Source organism: Numida meleagris, chromosome 1 (assembly GCF_002078875.1).
Source record: "Numida meleagris isolate 19003 breed g44 Domestic line chromosome 1, NumMel1.0, whole genome shotgun sequence".
Classification (NCBI taxonomy): domain Eukaryota; kingdom Metazoa; phylum Chordata; class Aves; order Galliformes; family Numididae; genus Numida; species Numida meleagris.
In genome coordinates, this window is record NC_034409.1 from 9,937,114 (window position 1) to 9,963,615 (window position 26,502).

At 39.8% G+C, this 26,502-nt stretch overlaps 1 protein-coding gene across 7 annotated transcripts in view; it reads left to right on the forward strand.

The window, feature by feature from the left end:
• The window catches only part of CACNA2D1 (calcium voltage-gated channel auxiliary subunit alpha2delta 1), a 361,729-nt gene continuing 335,619 nt past the window's right edge, over positions 393 to 26,502 (forward strand). For 3 of the 7 annotated variants that reach the window (XR_002434297.1, XR_002434298.1, XM_021384460.1), the window contains exon 1: positions 393 to 998. Coding sequence is in view for 3 of the 7 variants with exons in the window: in XM_021384460.1 (XP_021240135.1) it covers positions 904 to 998 (95 nt within the window). In the remaining 4 variants the exon portion in view is untranslated. The remainder of the gene's footprint in view (positions 999 to 26,502) is intronic. The other 4 variants (XM_021384456.1, XM_021384457.1, XR_002434299.1 and 1 more) reach the window with 3 other exon arrangements.

Sequence of the window (26,502 nt, forward strand, 5' to 3'; positions counted from 1 at the left end):
TAAAGGAAAGGCAACCAGCGCTCTGAGTTGTCCGAGGGCTCTGAAAACAATACACAGATTACAGATGCGGCTGAGGAGGATGGAGCCTGGGGTCTTGCATCGAGCCCCGGGGACCCGCACCGGGAGGTGCTGCTGGGACCCCCCAGAGGGCCATACAGATACATACACACGTGTATATGAATGCACCCCAGGCCGGGCGCGCTGCTGGGCGTGCGGCGGCTGCTCCTTCAGAGGGAGGGGGAGAAGGATTAAAACAGGCACGAAGCACCGTTAAAAATAGCGCGCGGGAGGCTCGGAGGTGCGGCACGCAGCCCGGGGGCCCGGCCCGGAGCTCCCCGCTCCATGTAAGGAGCGCGGCCGCGCAGCGCCCGGCGCCCGCCCCCGCTCCCGCCGCCGGCAGGAAGGCAGCAGCCGGCAGAAAACCGCCCGCCGCCAACTCTCCCTTCCCTCCTCTCCCTTCAGGAGCCCCCACCCCGCCTTCCTCTCCTCCTCCTCCCCCCCTCCTCTGCTGCTGCTGCTGCTGCTGCTCCGCAATCGGGGATAAATCAGGGAAGCGAACGCACGCACGGGGTGAGCGGGGATCCGTTACAAAAGTAGCGCTGATGGCGGCGGATCGGATGAAGCTGGAGCTGCTGCCGGAGTAGCAGACAGTGGAGTGCCTCGCTCGCTCCTCTCTTCCCCCTCTCCACCCACCGATCTCCATCGTTTCTCCTCCTCCTCCCCACCCTCGGCCGCGCTCCCTGCACATCGCTGGGCTGTGCCAGGGGGCGGGCGGGGGCAGCGGAGGAGCCTTTAAAAACCAGCGGCCCCCCCACACCCGGCACGCACAATAATTGAATTTATTATTATTACCGTCTCGCCGACTTGGGGGGAAAAAAGAGGGATCGATCTTCGATCAGGAAGATGGCTGCTGGCTGGCTGCTGATCTTTAGCCTGACACTTTTCCAGTCCCTGGTGATGAACCACTCCTCGGAGGGCCCGTTCCCTTCGCCCACCACGTAAGTCCCTCCGGGGCAGCGCCGGGAGCGGGGCGGGGGGCAGCGCCGGGCCGGGGGCATTCCGAGCGCTGGGGGACGGCGGTACCGAGCGCTGCTAAAAGTAACTCTGCGTGGGAAGCGGCGGCGAGGGAAAGCCGCGGGGGTTCGGCTGAGTAGAAAGGGGAGCCGAGGGGACCGTGCCCCGGTGGCAGTCGGACTTTTGGAGGTGAAGGCTGTGCCTCCGACATCGCTAAATATACACAGCCCAGCGGCCGAGGAGGAAAGTTTCGAGTTACGCGGAGCCCGCCTCCTCCTCCTACCGGGGTTTTTTCGGTCTGGCTGGAGTTTGGGCGCTCTTAAAAAAAAAAAATAATCAGAAAAAAGAGAATCAAAACTCGAGGGATTTTATTAAAAAAAAAAGAAAAGAAAAGAAAAATGAACGGCGGGGCGAGGTTGCGTGCCTTTCGGAGGCAGGACGGCAATGCCCGGAGCCCCGCTCCCTCGCACCTGGCCGCACGCCAGCGCGCACCGGGAGTATTTTGACAGCTCCGGGGTTTGTTTTATGTATGTGTTTGTTCGTGTGGTTTCGTGTGTGCGCACGCATGTGCACAAGCCCGGCTTTTGTAGCGGGCTTAAAGCCACACAACTAAGGGACTGTTTCCTTCCTCGAGCCCAAGCGCCGGCCTTAGAATTAGCGCTTCCCAAAAGCACCTTTGCGAGAGGAGGTGGTACCCGCTGCGAAGCGAGCTTGCTTCGGCATGCCTGGGAGACAGGGATCTTCGAAGCACCGTGTACTTATTAGCATGAAACTGCTGCCCGGAGCCGTGCGAGGATCGCATAATGAAGGCAGGCAATAAAAGGGCAAAAATAATCCAATTCATCATCTTTGAGATTCGGCTACAGATTGAAATAAGCACTATGAACTAATGAGCGTGTTTTCTTCCTTTTATTTTATTTTTTTTTCCTCCACACCTTCTTTGCTTTTATTGTTATTGTTATGTTGGAGCACTTACCTTAGTCCCTGATCTGGGTTGAAGCTATCAGTAGGGAACTTTTAAGTGGATGACTCACTTTAATGCATTTTACATAAGAAAAACGGTGCTGATGGGAGTCTTCCCCATTGTTTAACGCTGGGTGGAATTTATTGCCCTCGTTCACTCCGTACAGCAGGATGAGTTTACAGCAATTACCAGCAATGCATTTTCACCAATTAGTACTGCTGGAAGGTTGTTATAATTGGATTCGGTTCTGAGTATCGGTTCTGTTAACAGAAGTCTCCAAGGGGATGCTCGCGCTGTTTAAAAAAAGGAATACAAAGATAAGTGTAAAATAACCACTTCGTGCCTTCTGAACTGAATACATGCAGCCTTTCATCGAAGGGAAAATTATCTTAAAAAATTAAACTTTTGCTATGTATAAAGACATACCATATAAAAATAAGAGTAACAAACTACAAAGCTGGGGCTTTAAATCAGTGCTTTCCCTGTGCTTGAGCTCCTATATCTGGCTGTTTCTTTCTGTATTGCCAAAGTGTATCGTACACAACCAACCACGCCTGAGCTTTGAGATGAGATTTGTCTGATTTTAAGAGTGAGGGAAATATAGAACCTCGTGAAATAAAAAGATTGTGGAAAAAGAAGGTTGTATAATTTCAGATAGAAGTCTGGATCTAAGCATTACATGAAGTGATGTTTCTTTAGAATTATTTTTCACGTCTGTCCATGTTTGCCATTTCCCTTCAGAATTTACCTTTCCTGCCAGGCATGATAATAGAAATTGTCAACAGGGAAGCATGTTATATTAATGCAACTCTAATTATAAACTACACCTATGATTAAGTAATTCTGAATATGCTGTTAGTAGCATTTTCATGTCCTACACAGTCTACTTACCATTAACTTTCTTTTTTTCCATTATTACTCCATTGAAAAATGTCTAGAAACAATCTATAGCACCTGTCCATCCTTCATAGTAATGTTTCTCCTTTTGAAACTAAAGTGCAAATGAGGCTTGGTTCGTTTAGGAGACGGTACAACAGGTTGATGGAGGGAGAGCTGTGCTGAAAAAAGTAATGATGTAACAGGTGAAAGAGAAAACATCTTTCTGAATATCAAAGTCTTCACAGTTAGTGAGGATTTATTTCCTGCTACAGAACACAAATGGGGAAGAACAAAGAGAAGTGACACAAATAGGAATGCCCTTAAAGTGAAGGATTTTACATTAAGAATATTAAAGATAGGAGAAAAAAGCAGGAGAAGAGAATGAAGAAGAGATATTAATAATTGAAGAACCGAAGATTAGCTGATACTGTGTTCTGAGTGACCTGCCTTTTCCCATTATTTTCAGTCTATTTTTCTTTTAGTTGAAAAGTTATGCTGAGGAAGCAGCATTGCCCAACTGTTGTATGAAAATGTGCATCTTGAAGGCTGTGTAGTTTGTGATCTCATCAACTCATCACTGTACAATCACTTTCCCTTCAGTCATCTGTTTCTTCTGCATCAGCAAGTATTTTTAGCGTGCTTTTACTAAAGCATTCAAAAGTGTGTATTGCCAATACAGAACCATACCAGTATGATGTATTTTTAGCAACAATTACTGAAAGTTTAAGCAATGGCTGTTTGATAGAATCTCAGGCATTGGATTCATTTTACTGCTCTGACTCGGCAAAAAGGTTGTGGTATATTTGCCCAGTGATGTGCAGAGAATTTCAAGTGGAGGTGTGTGCTGTATGAAATGGGAGCCTTAATTTCTCACTGAAAATCTGAGCAGGTGGTGTAAACACATTTGTTGCTTCATCTGTTGGAATATTTCACCGCAAATAACTGAGGACTTCCTTTAATGAACAATTTAAGAATAGAAATAATTATATCTTGATCTTTAGATATAAGGCTTACCTGCTGATAACATATATTCGAGGTTTTGTTAAAAGGTAGCGTTTTCATTGTATTATGTATGAGGCATCTGTTATATGTTAGCTCTTACTTTTATTAGATGCTCTTACCTTTAATACAGAAACTTCAAATATTTCAATTATACATGCAACACTGCAGATATTTTGCACTTATGTGAGAATATCATTATATACAGTTCTCCTGTCCTTGTAGCCACCGTGTCCCTATTACTAACACTGTACACAATGCACTTCTTCCTTTATAGGCTTATTTATTTCTTTATCATCCATTTCTATTCAGAATTTTGTAAAAAAAAAAAAAAAAACAAACAAAAAAAAACCTATTATGTAAATGTAGTTTTGCATGTTCCCTGGTAAGGGTGGCATGGGACTCTATTACTACTCTGTTATCGCTCCTGCACCAGAGCAGATAGTCTCGAGTTTAAAAACTGGTTTAAAAATGCTGAAATTCCTAAGTAGACTTTTGGAACATTATGTCTTAGTGGTTTTGATATTTCTACTGGTAAGAAGTATCAGTTGATACAGAGATGGACCTTCTGCTTCCAGGTAAGTCTGGCTATTCTGATTAAAAACAAAAACGTAAACAAAAACAGGTATTTTGATTTTTGACAAACATGGGACTAAAAGCTTTCAGTATCAATAATGCTATTTCTACGATTACATCATTCTAGATATAGCTTATTTTATTTTTTCTGTTTTTCCTACTCGTTCTCTGTTTTTCCATACATTTGGGTATTTGAGTAGAGAATAAATTGAGTAGAGAATAAATTATGCATTACATTCAAGACAGATCTGCTAACTAGTTAAATTGGTGTAAAACATCTGAAGATAAAAATAGTATACAGAGAATTGAATAGTGTACATACAAGCATACATATATGTATGTATGCAGGCATGAAAGCCAAGGACATTTTTAGAAAAGAAGCTGTGTATTCCTATTTCTTATTCGCTTGAATCATCCTTACTGTTTTGGTGTGATTAGGACAACTCAGGGAAGTCTGTATGAGTCATATGAATTAGGGCTTGCACAACTGGGGTGTTCATATTTTTGGTTTCTGCACGTGAACCTAAACAGTGTAGGTCTTAGTGAAAATGTTGCTGGGCTTGGTATGGAGCATCGCCTGCTATATAAATCAGTGACTGAATGTAGATGGAAGATATTTACAGTATGTCTTTTTCATCTGTTTCTACCATTGTACCTGGGGATTTTGACACCACTTATATACAGACAATCTCATTTCTTAGCTTAAAATCTGTGAAAGAAGCACGCCAAATTTACAGCTGATGTTAATTAGAAAATACAACTTCATTAGAGGTTAGTAAAATATTGGGCTCCTTCTCATTTGAAATTTGTATTTTACAGTCTATTTTAAAATTTTCATAATTAAGAACAAATCTGTTGAAGCATTCCTTCATAGCAGTGCGTTGGAAAGAAAGTCAAAAGATGTAATGTATTTGGAGTCAGGGAAGTGCGATATCACCTCTTAGTGTTTTCTTAGCAGCACACGTCTGGATGCACAGAGTTATGGAAGATTTATAAAATCACAGATTTTTTTAAAAGCTTTTCCCCAGCCCATTCTTCTAGTAGAAACACAATTAAAGATCAGTGCAAAACAGCTTGTTGATTGGTGTTGTTTTCTTTTTGTGAGCGTCTCTGCACATGTGGTACTGATAAATGCAAATTATTATTTGGATCCACAAAGCATTCTTCTGTCTTACATACTTTATGATATAAATTGTGAATGTTTTTTTTATTATTATTCTGTTTTTTTGTTGTTGTTTGCTTTTGTTTCCCTCTTAACAATTTACATTGGGGCACTGAAGCTCGCAGATTCTACAATTTTGCATTTTATTAGGTATGAAAATTCAGATGAAAGCATTAAAATAGACACTGAACATAATATATGAAATTTCACTGAAATAAATCAGCATTGTAGTGGTTCTTGCCATCTTTCATTTTGCAGTGATGCTATTTTCAGAACTGCATTGCTCATACCCTGCAAAATGATTTTATCCAAGAATTCAGCTGCTAGAAAGAGAGCTGGAGCTTGTCAGCACATTAGTCTGCAATGTATTCATTGTTACATAGGAGGCCCGTTGTGCGAATCTTAAAAAATATTTATCTAGCAGAGCATTTTAAATTGATGGAAGCATGGTCAAATTATTATTACTTTAATCTTTTGTAACAAAAAAAAACCCAAAATAGACTGTAGTTGCCCACTGATAACTGTGATTTGACATGCTTATGCCTTTATTCTCTATTCTTCCCTTCTGTGAGAATCCTTTAGCCAAGGTAATATTATCTTCCAGACTGATGTTTGACTTAAAACCCTGCCAGATAGGGGTTATGATTCAGGAGCATTTTAGTAGTTTAAGAGAAAAATGGCTCGTTCTCTTTGTTGTTGAACATAGTGGAAGCAGCATTGGGCCCCAGACTGTTTTGTACAATTTTTTTTTATTATTTTTTTTTTCAGCAGCACAAGAAGCTTTTGATCCCTGTATGCTTGGGATACATATTGTGCCTAGAGTGTTTATAAAAATGGTACTGGCAAGTGCTGGTATGGGCTGCAGAAAGTGTTGTTTTCAAGTGCCTTGTTAAAACATCTGCCTTAGCAAAAGAAAAGATTTAGCAGAACGTAACACTGGAATAAAATTTTTGGACCATAAATAGAATTTGGCAGAGCTAGATGCCGTACTTCATATTCCTGTAAATGTTCAATCAGACTTCTTGGTAGAAAGAAAGAAAGCTCAGTGTCCTCAGTGCTAAAGTAAAACATATCTAGCACCTTTAAAATACACAGAAGGTTAAAAAAAAAATCTTCAAAATAATAGCTGTTTCTCTTCGTACCCCCGAGCGATGCCTTTGTGTCTTTGGTTGCTCCTAGCCCATTCCTGCATGGGCTTTTCCATTCTTCTCCAGGTGCTGAAAGACAGGTATCAGTGAATAATGATTTGTGCTTGAGGTTGCAGCTCTGATTAAGATCTCTTGTCCCATTTATAATAGCTTGATCCTGTTCAACTTGTCACAAAGTGCTTCGGTTAATGCTGTGTTCTTTATGATCAGGCCAAGAGTTTCATTCATAGCCACTGCTTTCTACTGCTTTCTATAGCAAATTGGTTATTGCCATTACATAGTGTCATGATCCTTCTTTCTGGGTTTACAATAATAAAAAAACCCCAAAAAACTGGAACCAATATTGTTCGCAGAATATTAAGCAGTATAGTGTAACACACAAAGTGCTTCATGAGTGTTCATGTTCTTAATATGCAACACTGACATTGAAAAGTCTGCCACTCTCAATTTATTGCTCAGTGATGCTCATGTGTTGGATATCCTCAGTTTAGGTCCAGGCTATGCTGCTGAAATTAAGAAGTGCCATTGATAGTCTTAGAAGAAAATCAGCATAAGAGTGATGGTTTTTGGAATACACCTCAGCACTTTTTAATAGCTAAAAATTAATGATGCATGCCTGCAGCCATGCAGATCAGGAGGGATTTGTCTTTTCCATCTCCAGTGCTTCCCAAACTATTTATTGACCTACTCTTCTAACTCAGTTGGTCACACCTTCCTTCCTCCCTGCCTTAATGAACACTAGCACCCTGTGAGGGAGAAGTCCTTGTCTGTCGCTCCCCCCAATGCCTTCCTCTGTGCACCAGCAGCAAAGAGATGACAAAGACAGGAGGCTGAATCTTTGCTCCTTATATAATTTTTGCTATTTATTTACAAAGATTCTAACAAGTTTATGAAAAAGATTGACATTATTTTGCATCAACAAATCAGCAAGCTTTTGCAGCTAATTACAGCAATTCAAAATCAGACTTTTTTTTAAATCTGAGGCAGGCCTGAAATACCCGTAGAATATGAATGTGAAGTTGTAATATTGCTGACTATTATAAAAAATGTTTTATTGGATTTTTTCACCCTCTTTTTAAATTACATTCTCAGTCCTCATTTGAGAGTGTTGAGAAAAGTGATACTGTCTGACTTTGTGACAGATTTTCTACATAGTGATTTAAACATTTTAAAGAATTTCTTCTGTTTCGCCAGAGCCATGAATGTGGGATCGAGAATACAGCGAGAACAGGACTTTTTTTTTTTTTAATAACTTGCGCTATGGATTGTATGGGCTAACAGTCTTTTGCACATCAATTGTTTTCTTTTATCATTGAGGTATGTATTAGTTCAGGGGTCTTTTTTTTAGCCCTCATGCATGTGATTTGTTAAGTAAACAAGAACATGAAAGGATTTCTAAGTCCAAAATCCAGTTTTTGTAGTAATCAAATGATAAATTGTATTATTTTTTACTTGAAGGAGGAAAGCGGAACTTGTTTCATCCAAAGAATTTTGTACCTCAGTTGTTTCCATCTCCTGTTCCTTTGAGCAGACCCCTACTAGGCTGATTTGAAGGGTTAAAACCAGCTATATAGTTCCTTATCTTTTCTAGAATTATTATCAAATTTTCCTAAGAGTGGACTAAATCTTCTTTCAAGTAGTCATAGAAGGAAAGTTATAAAAGGTCTCTAGGCAAGGGTGGCAGGACTAAGGCCTAACTCAAGGTGTGTCATTTATCTCGATGTCACTTTTAATACTGTGCTGCATTTTTCTTTCTGCATGAAGGCAGTCATAAACAAACTGGTAAAAGGGAAGTTTTCTCGTTCTTGAAACAAGGAAAAATTTGCCACACCTCATAGTGTGGACTCTTGATAATGAAACTTCTTCCATAGGGGGAAAATGAGTCCTGGACTCTGGTATATCATAGAATCATAGAATGGTTTGAGTTGGAAGGTGCATTAAAGGCCATCTAGCTCCAGTGTTCCCACCAATGGGTCCCATCCAACCTGGGTTTGAACACCTCCAGGGATGGGGGCATCCATAGCTTCCCTGGGCAGCCTGTTCCAGCGCCCAACCACTCTCTAAATAAAGAATTTCCTCCTAACATTTAACATAAATCTCTCTTCTGTTTAGTTTAAAACCATTCCTCCTTGTCCTATCACTATCTGCCCATGTAAAAAGTTACTCTCCCTCTTGTTTATAAGCTCTGTTTAGGTACTGGAAGGCCGCAGTGAGGTCTCCCTGGAGCCTTCTCTTCTCCAGGCTGACCAAACCCAACTCCCTCAGACTCTCTTCGTAGGAGAGGTGCTCCAGCCCTCTGTTAATCTTTGTGACCCTTCTCTGGACCTGCTCCATCACCTCCACATCTTTCTTCTGCTGGGGGCCTGAGGCCTGGATGCAGTTCTCCAGATGGGGTCTCACAAAGCCTTGCACTCTGATCTGGAAGAACTTCTGTTGTTTGTTGGTATGGCAGGAATGAAAATAATCAAGTAGTGGAGATGACCAGAATTATGACTTTTGGAGGTCAGACTATGCTTTTAGGCATGACTACAGTTACAGATATGGCATGAATGGCAACCTCCAGAGAAGTTTCCTCATTTGGATATTCCCTTCTCACTCAGAATTCCCTTTAATAGCTACGGTATGGCAGTTAGCAGCAAAACACAATTATACTAGCTCAGTTAAGTTTTGTACAACTTTTTCCCACACTTTTACAGGCGAGTAACTTTTGCACACGTAGGTCCAGTATCCTGTTAAACTTCTGAAATGTTGGGATGACAACCTCATTGTTCCATTAAAACTTAGGTTTTAATTTATAATACTCTGTTGTGAATTAGTGCAAAAATGCTTCATTTCATAAATGGCTGAATGGACCCTCAGAGTAATTATTTCTCCCAGTGTGGATTTGAATGGTCCACTTAGTAGACATGTTATATGGATCCTAAATGCAGCCCTGTATTTAGATCCAGTACCTGGGGAGTGCTCTGCCCGAAGAGGTATGCTGGCACAGCGTTCTGTGAATTTAATCAAGAAACGCAGTGTCTTTGTGTGCAGATGTCAATGTATATGTTTATTTTTGCAGAATATGGTTGATTTATTTTAATATATTGGATTAGAATAGAACGTAACACATAGTATATTTTTCTTCAGTAAGTAGTTAGAATATTTCCTGCAGAGGTTATTGTATGCCCCTGTTTTCTGTTAGTCTGATATGTAGTTTAACTTTTTTTTTTACTTATGGATGCAACAAGTATGTCAGATTTTTTTTTTTTTTTTGAGAGATCAGTTAAAGTGGAGGGATAAACTAGTGCATGACAAGAGATGGAAATTAAGTGTATTAAGTAATGAGTTTTGTTGTACCATGATCTTTTGTGGAACTTTTTCCTTCTTTAGGATGAATGCAGCTGTTTGTGTATTTCCTAATGCAGCAAGTATGTCTTGATTTGAACTTTTTGTCATAAATGAATTAACTCATGCCTATTCCACAAAAAAAAAAAAGTGAAAAAATAATAGGAGAGGTAATAGTTTCTTTTATTTACTTTTTCTGTGGTGTACATCTTCAATTGTATGTATCCCGGCTGAGCACTTTATTAATAATGATTCTTTCTCTATTATTATTTGCCTCTTGTTACCCGCTTTGCATTATTACTTACGTTTTTGCATCTTCGTTTCTCACACTGATTTCTCTCATCAGTAAAATAGGAAGCTGAGGCATTTCACCGTTTAGTCAAGCAAGGGTTTATTGTCAAGATTAATTTGTTAGCTAATACCTTCAAAGCCTTCGGTAGTTGATAAGCATTCTTAAGCTGTGAAGGCTTGTTTGTAAAGATTTTTTTTTTTCCTGCTATATTCCCACCTCGCTTCAGATACTTGCATGACTAAATCTTTCCTGGCTGGAAAATACTCTGGTTTCTCAAGGATTTTTTTTTTTTTTTAAATAGAATCTTTGTAGAAAGGTACCATCATGTCTGCTCCTTTTGGTAACTTGAGATCTGGGGACTTTGAAGAAGTTAATCCCCATGATCAGTACTTCTTTGATGCACACAGATTGTAAAACATAAGCTTACCAGCAATTTTAGAAACTAACAGGAGTCAGCAAAAATCTGCAGACTGTATCGTGGAAAAAAAGGCAGCATATCTGACTCATGCCAACACTGCCTGTTAGCCATGCTCCTTTACCACTGTTGAAATTGGTTGGAGATGTAGATGCCTGGCTTATCTGAAAAGTGGACTGTGAATGTTTGGAATTTTATAATTAAAATAAAGGCAATAGCTGGATACTACACTGGCCAATGTGACTTGTGACACTTACACTTATTAATCTGATCTGCTACCCACTTCTCTTGGAGCACAGGCTGTTGCTATTTTTATTTCTTCTGTTTCCATTTCTAAAATGGAAATGATACCCCACTGCCATCCTGCTTGAACAAATGTGTTGCATATTGCAAGGCGTCCTGCTTCTGTGAGAGGGATGGTCACAGAGGTATGTCATTAGTGCTGTTCAGAGGGTCTGACATCAACTTATTTCCATTTATGGACTAGTAACGTGCTTAAGATTGCCATTAATGATCACTAATTGCCTGATAATCACCGAGGTGGCTAAGATTTTTAGGTAGGAGTAACATCGTTTTCATAGGAATTACTTTGCCTTGCCCAGTAACATTTACAGCAGAAATGTTGACATCAGAGGGTTTTTTTTTTTTTTAAGTTTTTTTTTCTTATTATTTACCAAGCCACTTCTCTTGATTTGGAGTCTTCTGGATTAGAGTTTCATCAATTCTGGAGATATTTTAGATTATGCAGGTAGATCTAGAAGCTAGGACAGGACTGCTAATATATGCAGGAACATGTCTTGTGGAGATTTCATTATACAATACACATGGGGAAAAGGTTGGAGGTAACTGGAAGCAGAATCTGCTCCTTCTAACTGATTAGGAATACATGACGGATTAATTGGTTTGTTGCATATACTCTGAATGTCTTTGGAAATGATGAGGTACCCAATTTCATCCCTCTTTGCACCGGTGTAATTTCAGCAAAATGAGTGTCAGTCCCGTATCATTTAAATTCTAGTTGCAGAGATGAATCCACATAAAATAATTTCTGATTAAGTGCATACAGGTTTCATCCCCACAGAATAAGTCATCACTGTCAAGGCCTGATTGTAAAAATTACATAAAATAAAATGTAGTACATGATTGTATTAGGCTATACAAAGGGGAATAGTAAGATATTGCAAAGAAACCATGCGTGATATCAGATGTGGTCATTTGTCTTCCTTTTAAATGATAAGTTCTGGCAGCACTTCATTGTCTGTGCCCCACTGAGCAAGTGTCCATGTAAAAAGAACTTCGTAGCGTGCTAGAAGGCACTGAAAAACGCTCCCTGAGATTAGGAGGAAGCACATTTTTATAGACACACGGAGTTGTAAGGAAGAAATACATCATAAAATACTGTAGCATCTAGAAATATGCGGGATAATTTTAAGTGGCTTTCAGAGTTTATTTTTTTGTAGTTTTTTTTTTTTTCCTTTTTTTGTTTAGCAATTAGTTCTAGAGCTCAGCACTGCAGTTTAGAATGGTAGGAATGAGAGGAGTAATTTATTTTAACCCCTCATTATGCACAACTGAATAATTCATTCACCTTCTAGTATGAAATCTTGATTTTCAGGTAATTAGGTTTTAAATCAGTAAGAAATCTGAACGAAAAAAAACACTTTTTTTTTCTTGTGAACTTTTGTTTATTCTGAAATGTGATGTTGGTACGTTATGAGGCCATAGGGTGAAATTTTTATTTCTTACTAGCAGTACTTGGATGGTATCTTTGCTGTGTAAGTGTTATTAATCTAGATACACTTTCTCAAATGGAGAGACTGGGATTAAAAGTGCCCATCACTTGTTTGGATAGTGAGAAAGAAAATTAACAAATGGTCGTAAGTGATATTGTAGTAGATGTCTAGAATAATGCTTTGACTGCAGATATTTTGCTGCTTGTGATTTTGCTTTGCATAATGCCATTTATTCATCAAATAAGTTACTTCTATGGCCTCCAAGGTAGCTTTGCATGAAAATGCTCAATTATCCTCACAGATATCCATGCTTCAACAAACAAAGACATTATGCAGTCAATTATGATGCTTTCAGCTTGGCAAGCACAGGTTAAACATCAGTGATTAAATATTTGGTTCTACATATCTAATTACCTGGGGATCTATTTCTTTCAAGTGAATAGTATTCTGGTCTACAATTGTCCCATTATTCTCCATGGGATAAATCTGTTCATAGAAAAAAGTGTTAACGAGCATTTTAAAAAATCTAGGTTAAAAGTATGTTATTAGGTAGTAAAGCTAAACACTCCATAATTAGGAAATGCAAGTTATTGAAATTGCTGCCTGGCTTTCGTTTGTCTTCTTTCTACATCTTCACTGTGATCCAGTGTTACGGAATCAACTGTTATTTTTTCAGCTGGAAACTTCTTTCACTGAGCATATGAAGTTGATACGTAAGAGCAGAATTATACTTACAATGTGCTTACATACTAAAATGGAGATGTGTATTTATTTTGGTTATCTGACTTCATAGCGCTTGTGATTTTGACTTAATAAGAGGAATTTTTTTTTGTGTGTGTTTTTTCTCTGTAGCTTATTATTCAAAATGTAACTCCTACATAAGATGACCAAGACAGCTGGATTTCAGAGATCATTCTGGTAAAACAGAAAAGAACATACCTTGTCTGTGGCAATGAAAACCTAGTAATAGCTTCCAGTTCAGGGAGAGACTGCAGAATCACCTGTCTGTGAGAACTGAAAAGGAGGTATTAGCCAATTCTGTTCTTTGAACTCAAAAGCATGAAGAAACCTGTAAGCAAAGAGATGTTTTTGAGATATGTTTGGATGTTCTGTGTTGCTAGAACATTGTTGCACTGCAGGAAGAGAATCAGCTGGCTAGCCCTGTGGTTTTTAAGCTGTATGACTTCAATGATTGGTACCACTCTTCACTAGGTGGAGATTATTTCATAGGTGGGATTTTTCCTGAAAATTAATGGGAAATGTCAGCAGTGTGCCACTGAAATGCCCCTCGCATTCTTAGTTTCCTAACAGGGTGGGAAACTCATGCTTCTTGTGTGAACGCTGAGCCCTACATTTGATCTTTGGCATATTTTAGGAGTAACCATAGGAAAATTTAGGAAATTTCACACACCTGAAATTTTGTATCTTCAGTGTACCAGATCCGGGTGTATACACTGACACTTAATGACATATATTTGGGTAGAATTTAGTCAAGGATTTCTTCATGGCCAAACAGACATCCTGTAAACTGGAGTTCTGCAAACTGATTGATTAATTCCAAGATTGTTTAAAATAATGCACCTTGTATTTCCAACAGTGAAACATCCCCTCAGTGTCCATAAAGTGATAAAACAAGCTTGTTTCCTTTTAAATTTGCTGTACTGTGACTGGGTTTTAGTCCAAAGTCTTCAAATAAATATATGGTAGGCAAATATAGCCTGTAGGAGGCACACGGTTTTGTTTGTTGTTATGGAACAGAGTTTCTAATTCAAGAGCAATTTAGATTCCCATCTGTGATTTCTTACTGTGTGATTTGACTTGGACACACATCCTCCATGTGACATTTCTTTCACCTGGGAAAATTGGATAATGAAGAAATGAAGGTTTTCTTGGCTGCTAATACTGTCTATTTTCAGAAAGGAGCAATTACAGAATCTTTCTAGCACTCAGTGTCAATCTAAACAAAATCAATGCTGAAATAAGTGCTATTTAAGTGAAGTATTGTTATATTACAATGTTTGTGTAGCTCTCTGAGAGTCCGCAATGATGCTGAAATGATGCAGTAAAAAAAATTCTCTGGGGCTTTAAAGCACCGCTGTTTAATGACCGCCTGATTTTTATTTCAGTTTAAGTCATTCACAACTGTGTGCATGCCTCCATGCAAACTGAATGCCTCGTCATTGCTACACTTAATTTTTCCAGAAGAATAGCTTATTCCATGTATCTCAAAACTGATTGGGGTTTGAAAGCGATGTTAGAATTGGATTAAAGCTACTGAGAAATACGTTACAAAAATAAAACAGGAAGTTCAGGGTTGGTTATTTCAGTTCTTATCCAGTTTCTCTTTCGTATCTGAGTTCTTCAAAAGGGCATAGAAAATTCTTTGGACAGTGTAATACACTGTATAAGTTCTTACTTTTGTTATTACAAGTCAGAGCAGAAGAAAAATCTGCATATAAGGTTCTGTTTGAATTATGTAAAGACGAGTGCCTATTCAGGTTGTCAGTTGCCTTGCAGGCTTCAACCCCCAAATAAAGATTAAGGAAAATTCAGATTAAATACACAAAATGTATTGATAGTACAGCTAGGTAGCTTATGGATTCAGCCTCTAAAAGTTTTTCTGGTGCTTTTAAACCACTGAACTTCTAACTGTATACTGAAGAGAAATCTGAAGAAAGATCTGTGCTAAAGAAAAAAATCACAGCCTCATTGCTATATTACGTAGGAGCTAGAGAGTAGTTTTTACCATTGCTTAACTGCTTTCTCTCAGCTGATATTTTTGTTTAAAAAAGAAGGTATTAGTATGGAAGTAGATTGAATATGGGTCTCAATAAAACATTGCTACTGTAGTCTGAATTTCATGTTTTGCATGTAGTGTTTTTTCTTCATCTGAAGGAATTATTGCTAATGGCTCTGCTATACATTTTCTTACTTGATTTTTGAGGACTTCTTTCAGCAGATCTGTGTATGATTTTAATCTTTATGTATGTGACATCTTTGCTGCCAGCCCACCCCAGAGAAACACTGTGATTGTGACTTATGGCTGCTTTTGTTTTAGGTCACATCTTTTAATAACATAACTTTTTATCTTTTTTGTTATCATGCTGTGGGACAAAATAATGCTCAACTGGCATGGAAACAGTCTGTTATCCCTGTTTTTTTGTGGTAGTAGAGTATTTTAAAAAGCCATACAAATTACATATAGGAGGGAATCTATTGCAGGATTTAGCTCTTATTTCTTACGCATTTCTGAATATAAATTAGCAGAAATTATCATACACAGTGCAATTTAACGTGCTAAGTTTAATTATTCACTATCTCAGACCAGGAGATGAATTTCCTTCTGTACAGACTTCAGACAGCAGCAATGCATGCACCATCTATGCATGTCCCTACTCTTATTAGCGTAGTACTTAGAAGCTCCGGTCAAGGAACAATACCATGTTATTATGAATACTATATGACATTAAACTTATGAGACAAAGATCCATAGACAGGAAGTCTGGCATAGAAACAGAATCCCTAGGAATGATAAAGCAATATAATTCATGTCTCCTGAAGGTTTTCTCTGCTTACTGATAATACCTGTAGGGGACTAAATAATGGCTGGCAATGGTTATATTATGAATACTAATTTGCATGTCAAATCATTTCCTATAATTTTTTCTTCTATGTGTTCATCATTGTTATAATGTAGGACAGGCAGGGTTGTAATGCAGGCAGATGTTAAATAACTTTATGGTTTAGTATTCAACACAAGGGTATAACCTCTGAGTTGTGGCAACCCCCGCTATCAATACAAGCTTGGGGATGTACGGATGGAGAACAGCCCTGCCATAAAGGACTTGTGAGTGCCGGTGGGTGACAAGCTGGATATGAGCCAGGAATGTGTCCTTGCAGCCCAGAAAGCCAACCATATCCTGGATCAAAAGGAACGTAGCCAGCAGGGCAAGGGAGGTGATCGTGCCCCTCTGCTCTGTGCTGGTGAGGCCTCATCTGGAATACTGCATCCAGATGTGGAGTCCTCAGTACAGGAGAGATGTGGACCTGTTGGAGCACGTCCAGAGGAGGGCCACAAAAATGATCCAAGTGATGGTACACTTCTACGAGGACAGGCAGAGAGAGCTGGGGCTGTTCAGCCTGGAGAAGAGAAGGCTGCAAGGTGACCTGAGAGAGGCCTGTCAGTATCTAAAGGGGAGCTAGAGGAAAGAAGGGGACAGACTCTTTAGTAGTGTCAGTTGTGACAGGACACGGGGAGATGGTTTAAAACTAAAGGAGGGGAGATTTAGACTGGATATAAGAAAAGTTTTTTATAATAAGGATGGTGAGGTGCTGGGACAGGTTGCCCAGGGAGGTGGTGATGCCCTGTTCCTGAAGGCATTTGAGGTCAGTCTGCATGGGGCTCTGAGCACCTGCTCTAGCTGTAGGTGTCCCTGTTCATTGCAGGGGAATTGGACTAGATGGCCTTTACAGATCCCTTCCAAGTCAAACAATTCTGTTGTTCTATGAATTTTCTTACCAAATATGTTCTGCATGTGAATATTTCTGGAAACATCAGTTGTGCTACAAATAGTTGAAAAATTATTTGTAGGGCTGTGTACGACTATTTTATTACAGGAGCTGGATGCCTTAGTTTATTGTATTACATTCTGTTTTCAAACCATGGTTGGCTGAAGAGACTAAAATATCTTCTTCCCAGCTTCAGTGAATTTTTAGCAGCTGTTCAGACTGACATACTTTGTATGAGTACGTTGGTGTTGCATTGTTTTTGGTAGTAGTAGCATGGGATATATTATAACTGTTTTCTATGTGCTGGCATTACTATTGATACTATAAAGCAGTATTTCACTCTCTCTTTACGATGTATGGTAATAGCTAGTAGGATATTCTGCAACTGCTGAATTATGATTTATTAAATGTTAATCTACATGACATGCAAAGAAAAAATGCACTAAAATATTTCAAAAATACACTACGCCATGCTTTAAACATAGATTTATGAAATCAAGCTGCTAATACCTGTGTGACCCTAGGAATACCACGTTGTTTACCTTTTGCCATACCTAGCTGGGCTGGACTAGGCTTACTTTCTGAGAAAGTAATAGTTACTGAAACTTAATTTAAATTTGGTCAGTAATAGGTCTAGTTTGTTGAACACTGGAGAATATTTACAGGCCATTTGTTCTCCTGTTCCAAAAAAAAGAATGCAGGGAATCTGGTGGTGAATCAGATACTGGTTAAAAGGTTGTTGTGATAGGAGTCAGAGAAGGTGGAGGGAGTTTCAGGTTTCTTTGTTTAGGAATTGTCCTACAACATTTAGAAAAGGGCGTGTGGGTAAATTTAAATAGCATCATTCTCGCTACTTCCCCCATGGTGCTTTTTCTTTGTCCCTAGTCTGTATACAGCCAAATATTTCTGATCAAAGATTGTAAAGGAGGAGGCAGCTGAGACAGGAGGAAGGCAATGCCCATATGTTGGAAGACAGCTACTGTTACACTCAGATATTGTTCCTTTTGGAATTATTCTTTTGTTTAAAGCTGGGAAAAGGATCTGAAGCCTTTACAATAGGATTGTTTTGCTAATTGGTCATATAGTGCTATTTAAAGAAGATGACATGATTTTCCTTTTATTACAGTTATATACAGATATATGAAATATTAATATAGGAAGAAGTGCTGTCAGATTGACATCCTGGGAGCTTTTGATTGTAGGTGCCAGTGACCAGCGGCACAGCTTACCACAGGCTCGAGGATTTGCTGGAGTTCAGTTTGGAACAAAAATGCTGTTGAAAGGCCTCGTGCCTTCTGCTGGGCAGCAGCAGGGAGATGGATCCACCTGAGGAGCCCAGGTTTGACACAGTTGGATGGCGTCCAGCTTGGAGCATGGTTGCGGCTTCCAGTGGGAAGCCAGAATCGCTGATAACTAATGAGGTCTGCAGTGGGTTTGGAGTGCTTGCTGACAGCATGTCACGGAACAGTGGGGTAATATAAATAATAAGATTTTACTCTCTTTTCTTCATTGCTCTTGTTACTTTTATATTTAGCTCTCTGCTACAAGAGATAGGTCTCTGGATTGCCTGCTCTATTGCACACACTTTCCTTCTCACTGGCTGTCTCTCTGTCTCTTGACAGGTGTAAGGAGGATCCTAAATATAGCAGCCACCCGTCAGTTGGCTTCAGCAATCAGCAAGCACTGATTTAGCAATTCTCTTAACCAGCTCAGCTCCAGAAGGGTGTTCCTTTTAAAGGTCTATACATTCGCTCAGTTGTGAGCTTTAAGATTAACCAGATTATCCGAAAGTATGAAAAATGCCATAAACAGACAAGTCTTGGAAATGATAGTTGTCAGGAATGGCTCTTGTGGTGGAAGAGAAAGAAAGTTTTAAAGCTCTGCCAGATTTGAGCAGTTTAGTTAATGGGACAGTATCTAACTGTGGAAAACACTGACACTAGCTGTAGATACAGGCTCTATTTTTTAGATGAAGGAACACAATTTCAGACATAAAAGGCGTGTACATATTTGTGTGAATTTTTCCTCGGACAAGAAGATTTAACTGCAGGCATACTGATTAGCTGGGGTTTACTTCACTACACACAGAAAATGGGTGTTTGGTGGGAAATGCACTTGCTCCGATACTGAATGTTTATGGTGCTTCATAAAATTATTTTTATATCAGAGTAGTATTTTTCACAATGTACATTTACTCATGGTTCTGCTGAGGTCAGCACAATACTGATTCTTGAAAATTAATTGGCCAAATATATTATAATTACAAATGGTGCTAATAAGAATATATGAAAAAAACCCCTGCATCACTGTGTTAAAGACAAGTTACAAATTTGGTGTTAGTCTGTATGCAGCAGTCCCTAACTCTTTCTCTTCGATGTCTCCCATTGTCGTTAATATTCACAGAAACTTTTTATAGTCTACAGAAAAGAGATTAAAATATTCAAAACGTAATAGTGGCAAGTAAATTGCATGTAATGAAGAACCTTTTTGATACTGATTTGGTTTGATTTCTGCTTTAGGATTGCAGCACAGCTCTAGGATGCTAAACATTGTGTTAAGCACAGAAACAGTGAACTGAAGGCTGTGCCTTTTTTGGATCAGTAGCACAGCAATACTTTTTCTCGATAGTTTTAATTCTTTTGTGTGGCCCCTGTGGTTGTGGAAAATTCTGTATAAAAATTTGCATTGGTTTGTTGTGATTATGTAAGGATTTTTTTTTTTTGATAAGTTTTTCTCCTTATACCCAGCAATAAGAAACCACCTGTTCTCTTTTTTCCTTTTTTAGCTTCTTTTTTGAAATTGATGTAATTTATTGCAGGTAAAGTCTTATTGCAGGCAGGCACCAGATATGGGACATCTGCTTACAGCACATCTGCTTGTGGATCATGGAGGGTGATTTGTCCCCAGAATGGAGTAAGAGATAAAAAATAACAGGACTGATTCTGAGAAAAGGAAAAGTGGTTTCAAGTAAATGTTTCCAAATTAAGGGATGGGATGAGTGATACTAGGATAGGTCTGACTTCCTTGATACAGATAGTCTCAAGCTTTATACCTGAAAGTCGAAACTGCTCCTAATGCACCTTCATCTTTGAAGCTTTTTCACACATTCCAGATCAAAACTTGAACCAAAAAACTCAAGCTCATAAACAAACATTCCAGACTTCAGCAGGCTCAGGGGTTATTCTTGGGTGTAAACTCACCAAAGGAGCGAAAGGTTCAGCATAATCTGATAACACAACTATCTGGGGACAGATTTAGCTGCATGTGTACCATTGGCTGTTATGGTAAGCAAACGCATCTCTGCTTGGATGTGAGTCACTCTGCTGGAAGGTAGAAGGGCATTTAATAATTAGAAGTGTAGTCTCACCTCACTCCTGCAGCCCCCAGACTTCACCATGGCAATACAGCTTTTCTAATTGGTTCAAGACTTGGTTAGATTCTGCCTGCCTTTGGTATATCTTTTGCTTAATACAGTGAGAAGAACTTTTCTGCTGATTTTTTTTTCCTTCATTGTTGGTTTACATTAGAAGAGGTGGTAGTTTCCTCTCACTGTTATTGCCCTTCAGTCATACTGGATGTGAGCAGTGCTGAGGCTATGTCTGCTTGTCTGGATGTTTCTTCTTGGCCCTTTATCCAGGACAGAATCCATATGCTCTTTCACCTTTGTGTTTTCATGGTTGAGGTATATTTTATTAATAGAATTAAAATTTGCATGACATGCTATGAATAATGGAGATAGGGAAGAAGCAGGAGTAGGGGGGGAGGTAGGGCCACCCCCTAGCCTTATTCAGGGCTGAGGGGACACACAAAATGGCGATGGGGCGTACAGCTGGGTCAGGAACGTGGGTCAAAGCACCAAAGTTGTGGAGCACTGCGGCCCAGAGTGGGGGAACGCATCTGGGACTGCTGAGATGGTGGTGTGGGCCTGGGGCTGAGGTCCTGTCAGGGTGTGCATTGATTTAATGGTGACAGCAGAATACAGTTTTATGTGTTTTTTAAATTAGGAAAACGCACTGTTTGCTTCTCACTGAGTGTTACCTTGCTCTGTGCCACACTGTGTTCCATCTCAGACCTTTAACTGAAGCCATAAATGTGCTGTGGAAGAGAGGGACTCAAAGCTGTGATGCTGCGTGGGAACGGTGCTTTTGGCTTTGGACAGACCACTGAGTGCCCTTCGGGTGATCCAGGAGGTTGGCATTTAGCATCCAGATGGGACATGGCATGATCTCAGGCTTCCCGACTCCAGTGAACATAATAATTGATCTGAAGCAGTGAAAGTAACCAAAAAACAAAGTCCATCTGAGTTGAAGGAGTTTGGCACTGTGGTGTAATGTGGTTCATTTGGTAATGGCCTCATGTTGCACCAAGGGAGGGTCAGGTTGGATGTTAGGAAAAAATTCCTCTGAAAGAGTGGTGAGGCATTGGAACAGGCTGCCCAGGGAATGGAGTCACCATCCCTGGAGGTGTTTGAGATGGAGATGTGGGACCTGGTAACATGGTTTAGTGGGCATGGTGGGGATAGGTCAACGATTGGACTTGATGATCTTAGAGGTCTATTCCAACCTTAATGATTCTGTGATTCTGTGAGAAAGTGTCTCTTACGCTGTCAAATGGTTTACAAGCGTTCAGCCTGGTTCTGTGATGAATGGGGCGGGGGACCCACGGACCCACGCCCCGGGAAAGGGAAAAGGGAAAAAAGGGTAGGGAGATGGGCCTGAGAACAAAACAGTGGCAATGATCTGAGGAGAAACAAACTAATTTACTAAATAAGATATCAGAATGCAAAATAACACACTATAATACAATTTAATTACAATTTAAGCTGATAAATCCAATACAGTGAGAGAGGGTGTCCAAAATTAAAGTAGGCCTTACTGTAATACCGACAATAAGACGGCTGGGGAGCGAGATGCTGCCGGGACGAGAGACGGGTGGAAAAGAGCGAAGGTCTCATGATCTGCAAGTTTTTATCTTTCCCTCTGACTGGAAAATGGTAACAGGGCAGCAAAGTCCCCTGGGGAATGTAGTAGTCCTTCTCTTCTGAGAACCAGGTACATACACTACATGATGTTATGATGTGGAATACCAGTAACCAAAAATCATAAAACCATGACATAAAAATTGTCCTCTCAACATGTACTGATAGTCCCAAGCAAACCAAGTATTTACTTTTCAAAGGTCTGGATAGTTTTTAAAAGCTTTTCTTTACTCTCACTTAATACCATTATTTTACTAGAATTTGCATATAAATAATTTGGAGATCTGGGGGGAAAGCAAGTGTTTTATTTGTTAGAGTGAAAGTGATATGTATCCTCATATTTGAATTCAAGCCAGTGCTTTTAAAGGTGAGCAAAATCCTCTTACAATGCATTATTCCAGTACTCCTAGTGCAGTGATGTTTGAAGTTAGCATCCTATGAAATAGGATTCTCCATGGTAAGAATGACATGGAAGAACCCAAATTCAGTGCTATTCAAGTAGAAGGTTCAGAAAGCATATGGGCAGAATGGTGGTTTTGGGAAGCGAGGAGGAACTGTGATCCTCATATCTGAGTGAAAACCAAGGCTGTGACAGTTACAGACTATCATCTTTTCTGTCAGCTCTGGCTTAATGTTCACCAGGTCTCAGAACCTGTAGGTCAGACATATGCCTCCCATTGTTTTCTTTACTTCAGGATAAAAATAATAATTTTTAAAGATATGTATTTCTGAATGCTTCTCTCTGTGTGGAAGATGAAGACTAAAATAGAAATGAGGACAATTTTTCTTTAATAAAAAACCCTACCCTGTATTTCTTCTGATACCCATCTTTGTTCTTTGTACAGCTATTGCGATATTATGATAGTCTCCATAAAAGCATTGTCCATTCCAGGCTGACACTCGAGTACTGGCCTCTGCAATTCACTTTTCAGGAAACACCACCTTGCCAGTTTTGCAGGGAAAACCTTACTAGAAATGCAAGTGCTGGTCACAGTTGACACCTGCGTGCTGCTATCATTTGGGAACCAGCATGTGTACTGTCTTAGACTGCAGGCACTGTTAGACAGTTAGCTATAGACAGAGATGTGTTTGAATTTTATGGGCTCTGTTGCTGTGGGTGAAAGGGAACTAGGAACCATGTATGTAGATGCTCTTTGTCTTGAGGCCATGCACCTTAAGCCATCCCTGTGTATAATTCTTCTTGCAAATCTTCTCTGACCACAGTCATCCCGTGGTCTTGTTCAGGAATTAATCCCCGGGTGACTGAAGCACTGGAGTGGCAAATCCTCAAGTAGCATGATCCTCTTAAGGAAAAAGTATATATGCAGAGCTGTGGCTCTGCAGAGTACTTAGGGGGCATTTACTGAGAGCTTCACAGCAGCTCACCTGTGGCTTGTCCAAACACAAGTGCTTTGTTTACATGCCTTATGCTGACCTCTAGGAAGCTGGAGGATGGGGATAGGGAGAATTAAAGTGGTTCTTGCTGGGAGAGAGTTGCCACCTGGCAGCATGGCAACTTGAGGGTTTCACTTTTGCAATTAGTCTTCGTAAACAGTTTGATAAGGTGTTATGAATCACTTGTGCTCAAATTAGGTTGTTTTCTTTAACTGAAGAATCTTATCTAGATTTCTGGAATTGCTAAGAATCTAATGATAAAAAATAAAATACTTCTGTATTTTTACTACTTATACATATTTCACATGGATAAGTTAGTTTCTTAGCAATACTCAGGCAGCAGCATAAATGCTGCTTCTTAGATATGATCTTTGTGGTAGATTTGCTACACCTGTACATGAGAGAAATCAGAGATTTTTCTTTTCCTAGTTCCAGTGAGAGCCCCACAGAGGAACTCTTTTGGTGAAGTATTGATATAGTTTAGCTTGGAGCCATGTGGTAAAACACTGCGGTTTGTATAGACTTGCCACATTTTTCATGGTTTTCATCAGGTGATGTTTAATTCTTGTCATAGCATTAGCCTGATGACCAAAGAACAGCAGCATGGGCAGGACTTGCGCTAACATTTTCAGCCATTTCCATCAAAGCTTTCTGGCATTGATAAAAGTGTTACTTTTATGCACCCCACCCCACCCCCCCCCCCCCCCCCCCCCAACCCCAGTGCAGTTTTTGAGTCCTTCCAGACCAGAGTGTCAGTCATAGAGGTGGTGAAGTGGTGTTACTGGGTAGCAATGACAGTGCAGCTGTGAGGGGCCTGCAGCACTTGACACGCAGGTGGCTACATTTGAAGAATGGCCAGAGGCTTTCCCAAGCGCTTGCTGGAGGATGTCACTGTCTGTCTCTTCCTCTCCTCTTATTCTTTTCAATGTGGTCTGTCACCTCCTGTAGATGTGTACCTCCACCCGATCAGATCATGAATCAGGCACAGCAGGCAGTTGCACCACTCCCTGCTCCTCGCAGGCAACAGGCATGAGGCTGGAGGAGGGATGAGCCCTGGCTGTACCCTCGCTGCATTTTCGGTACAACTTAATTGACAGATAGAATTCATTCTGAGCTAGTATGTGACATGCAGTGTTGGATTTCTAAGCTGCAGCCCTCTCCCTGCTCTGACACTGGGCATCATGACAAAAAGCTGACACACTCTGTTGTGTTGTCAGAACATATTTTTGCTCTTTGAGGAAGGGGTAATGGCAACAGCCCAAGTTTGTAGAGCTCTGAAAATCATGCACTTCCTTTGGAGCCTCTGACTGTCACTTGCTTTCTTTGAGTCTCGTCCTGTCTGCAAGGAGTTGTCACCTATTGCCACACAGGGATGCTGAATTTGAGATCTCAGTGCTTTACTATCTGAAAAGAGTAGTAGGCACTGTGAAAATGTATTTCATAGGCTACTATCTGTTGGTGACTTATTTTTAACCCTTCCCTCTGCATGACTTATTTCTATACAATACAGGCTTTCCTTGTTTTTTATTGAGAAAAATCAGCCAGACTCACAAGGACAGAAATTCAAGTGACATAAATCATAAAGATTCCCATGAATGTTGCCACATTGACTCTGAAACCTCTCCTTGTCTTTCAGCAATTGGAAAGATGAAGCACTTTTCTCCACAGATAAATAAAAGCGAGGAGCAGCATTTTGCTCCATTTACACTGCAAGACAGATAATCGTAGAACTAGTGTTCTGCTTCCCGGGTCTGGATTTATTCACTCACAGCTTGTCATATTCCTCATGCATGTCGTGGCCCAAGCAATTCTCCTTGGACTGTGCTACTGAAATCCAGTCAGGAGAATGTGGGGGCTGATTCCAATAAAATGTAGTAAATATAATGAGCTTCGTGACAAACTAATATAATGACAACTCATCTGATACTGTTGCAATTTGAGCCTGAATACAGTAATTAATTTACATATAAAAAACATTTATTTTGAGAGTGATGTCCTGTGTGCAAAAACAAACAAACAAACAAAAAACGTGGCAGGAGCTTTGTCAGACTAAAATCCCACCTCAGGCTGAACAGCTCAGTAGCCTAATTGAAAATTAACAGTTAGATCCCACTGCATGCTGCTTGTAGTTGTATAAAAACAATTTTCTTTTTCTGGATTTATAGTTATTTTATACTAAGGGAACCTTTATGGCACAAATTTAAATTGTCAATATGACTTTAAAGATTCTAAAGATTACAACGAAGCACATGAAAGTTGAGTATCTCAAAAGATTGTACAGAAAAAAATTGTAACAATTAGAAAAAGGAGAGGAAGTGAGGAAGTGGGAGAACAGCACATGATCACAGCAGTCAAGGAATACAAAAGGATAGCAATTCCGTACGCAGAAGATGACAATGTAATAGTAAAATGGGATAAAAAGAGAACAGAAGAATACAGGGCCTACCATCTCAAAACTTAAAAAAGAGTTTGTTTAGACAGCATCCTGCAAAACTAAATGCAAATTCCAACTGTATTTATTTATTTGTTGTGAGGTACATCTTTAAGAATATGTGTTAATGAAAAAATGACTACTCAGTTTTCATCAGCCAAAATCCATGTCCCCAACCTCAGAACAACTGAACTTCATTACCCCCAGGCAGTTGTCAAACTGTCACCTTAGCGTTTCCCTAAGGAAGCATAACCAAGAATTAGTTAGCTAGACTTGTATAGTCTGTAAATGTCCAGGTCCAGACAGCATATATTTTAGAGCTCTGAAGGGAGAGGTTCAGAATCTGTGAAAATGATCTAGTGTAAATCCTATGTGTCAGAAGAAATTTTTGATATCTGAGGCAAAAAAAAAAAAAAAAAAAAAAAAAAAAAAGGGGGGGGGGGGGGGGGGGGGCAGGAGATCAGAAGCTGACCTAGGAAGATATCAACCAATTAGTCTGTGCTGGAAAAATATACAAACGGTGTCAGTAGTTTTACAGAATATTTCAGATGCAATTGTGGATGTAACCAGAAAGACTATTAAACAAATATTTTCAATTAAATCTAGTTGTTTTTAGCAAAAGAATATTGAAGAGGAAATTGATATCACGATGCATTAAGAAAAAAGTTTAAAATAATCCA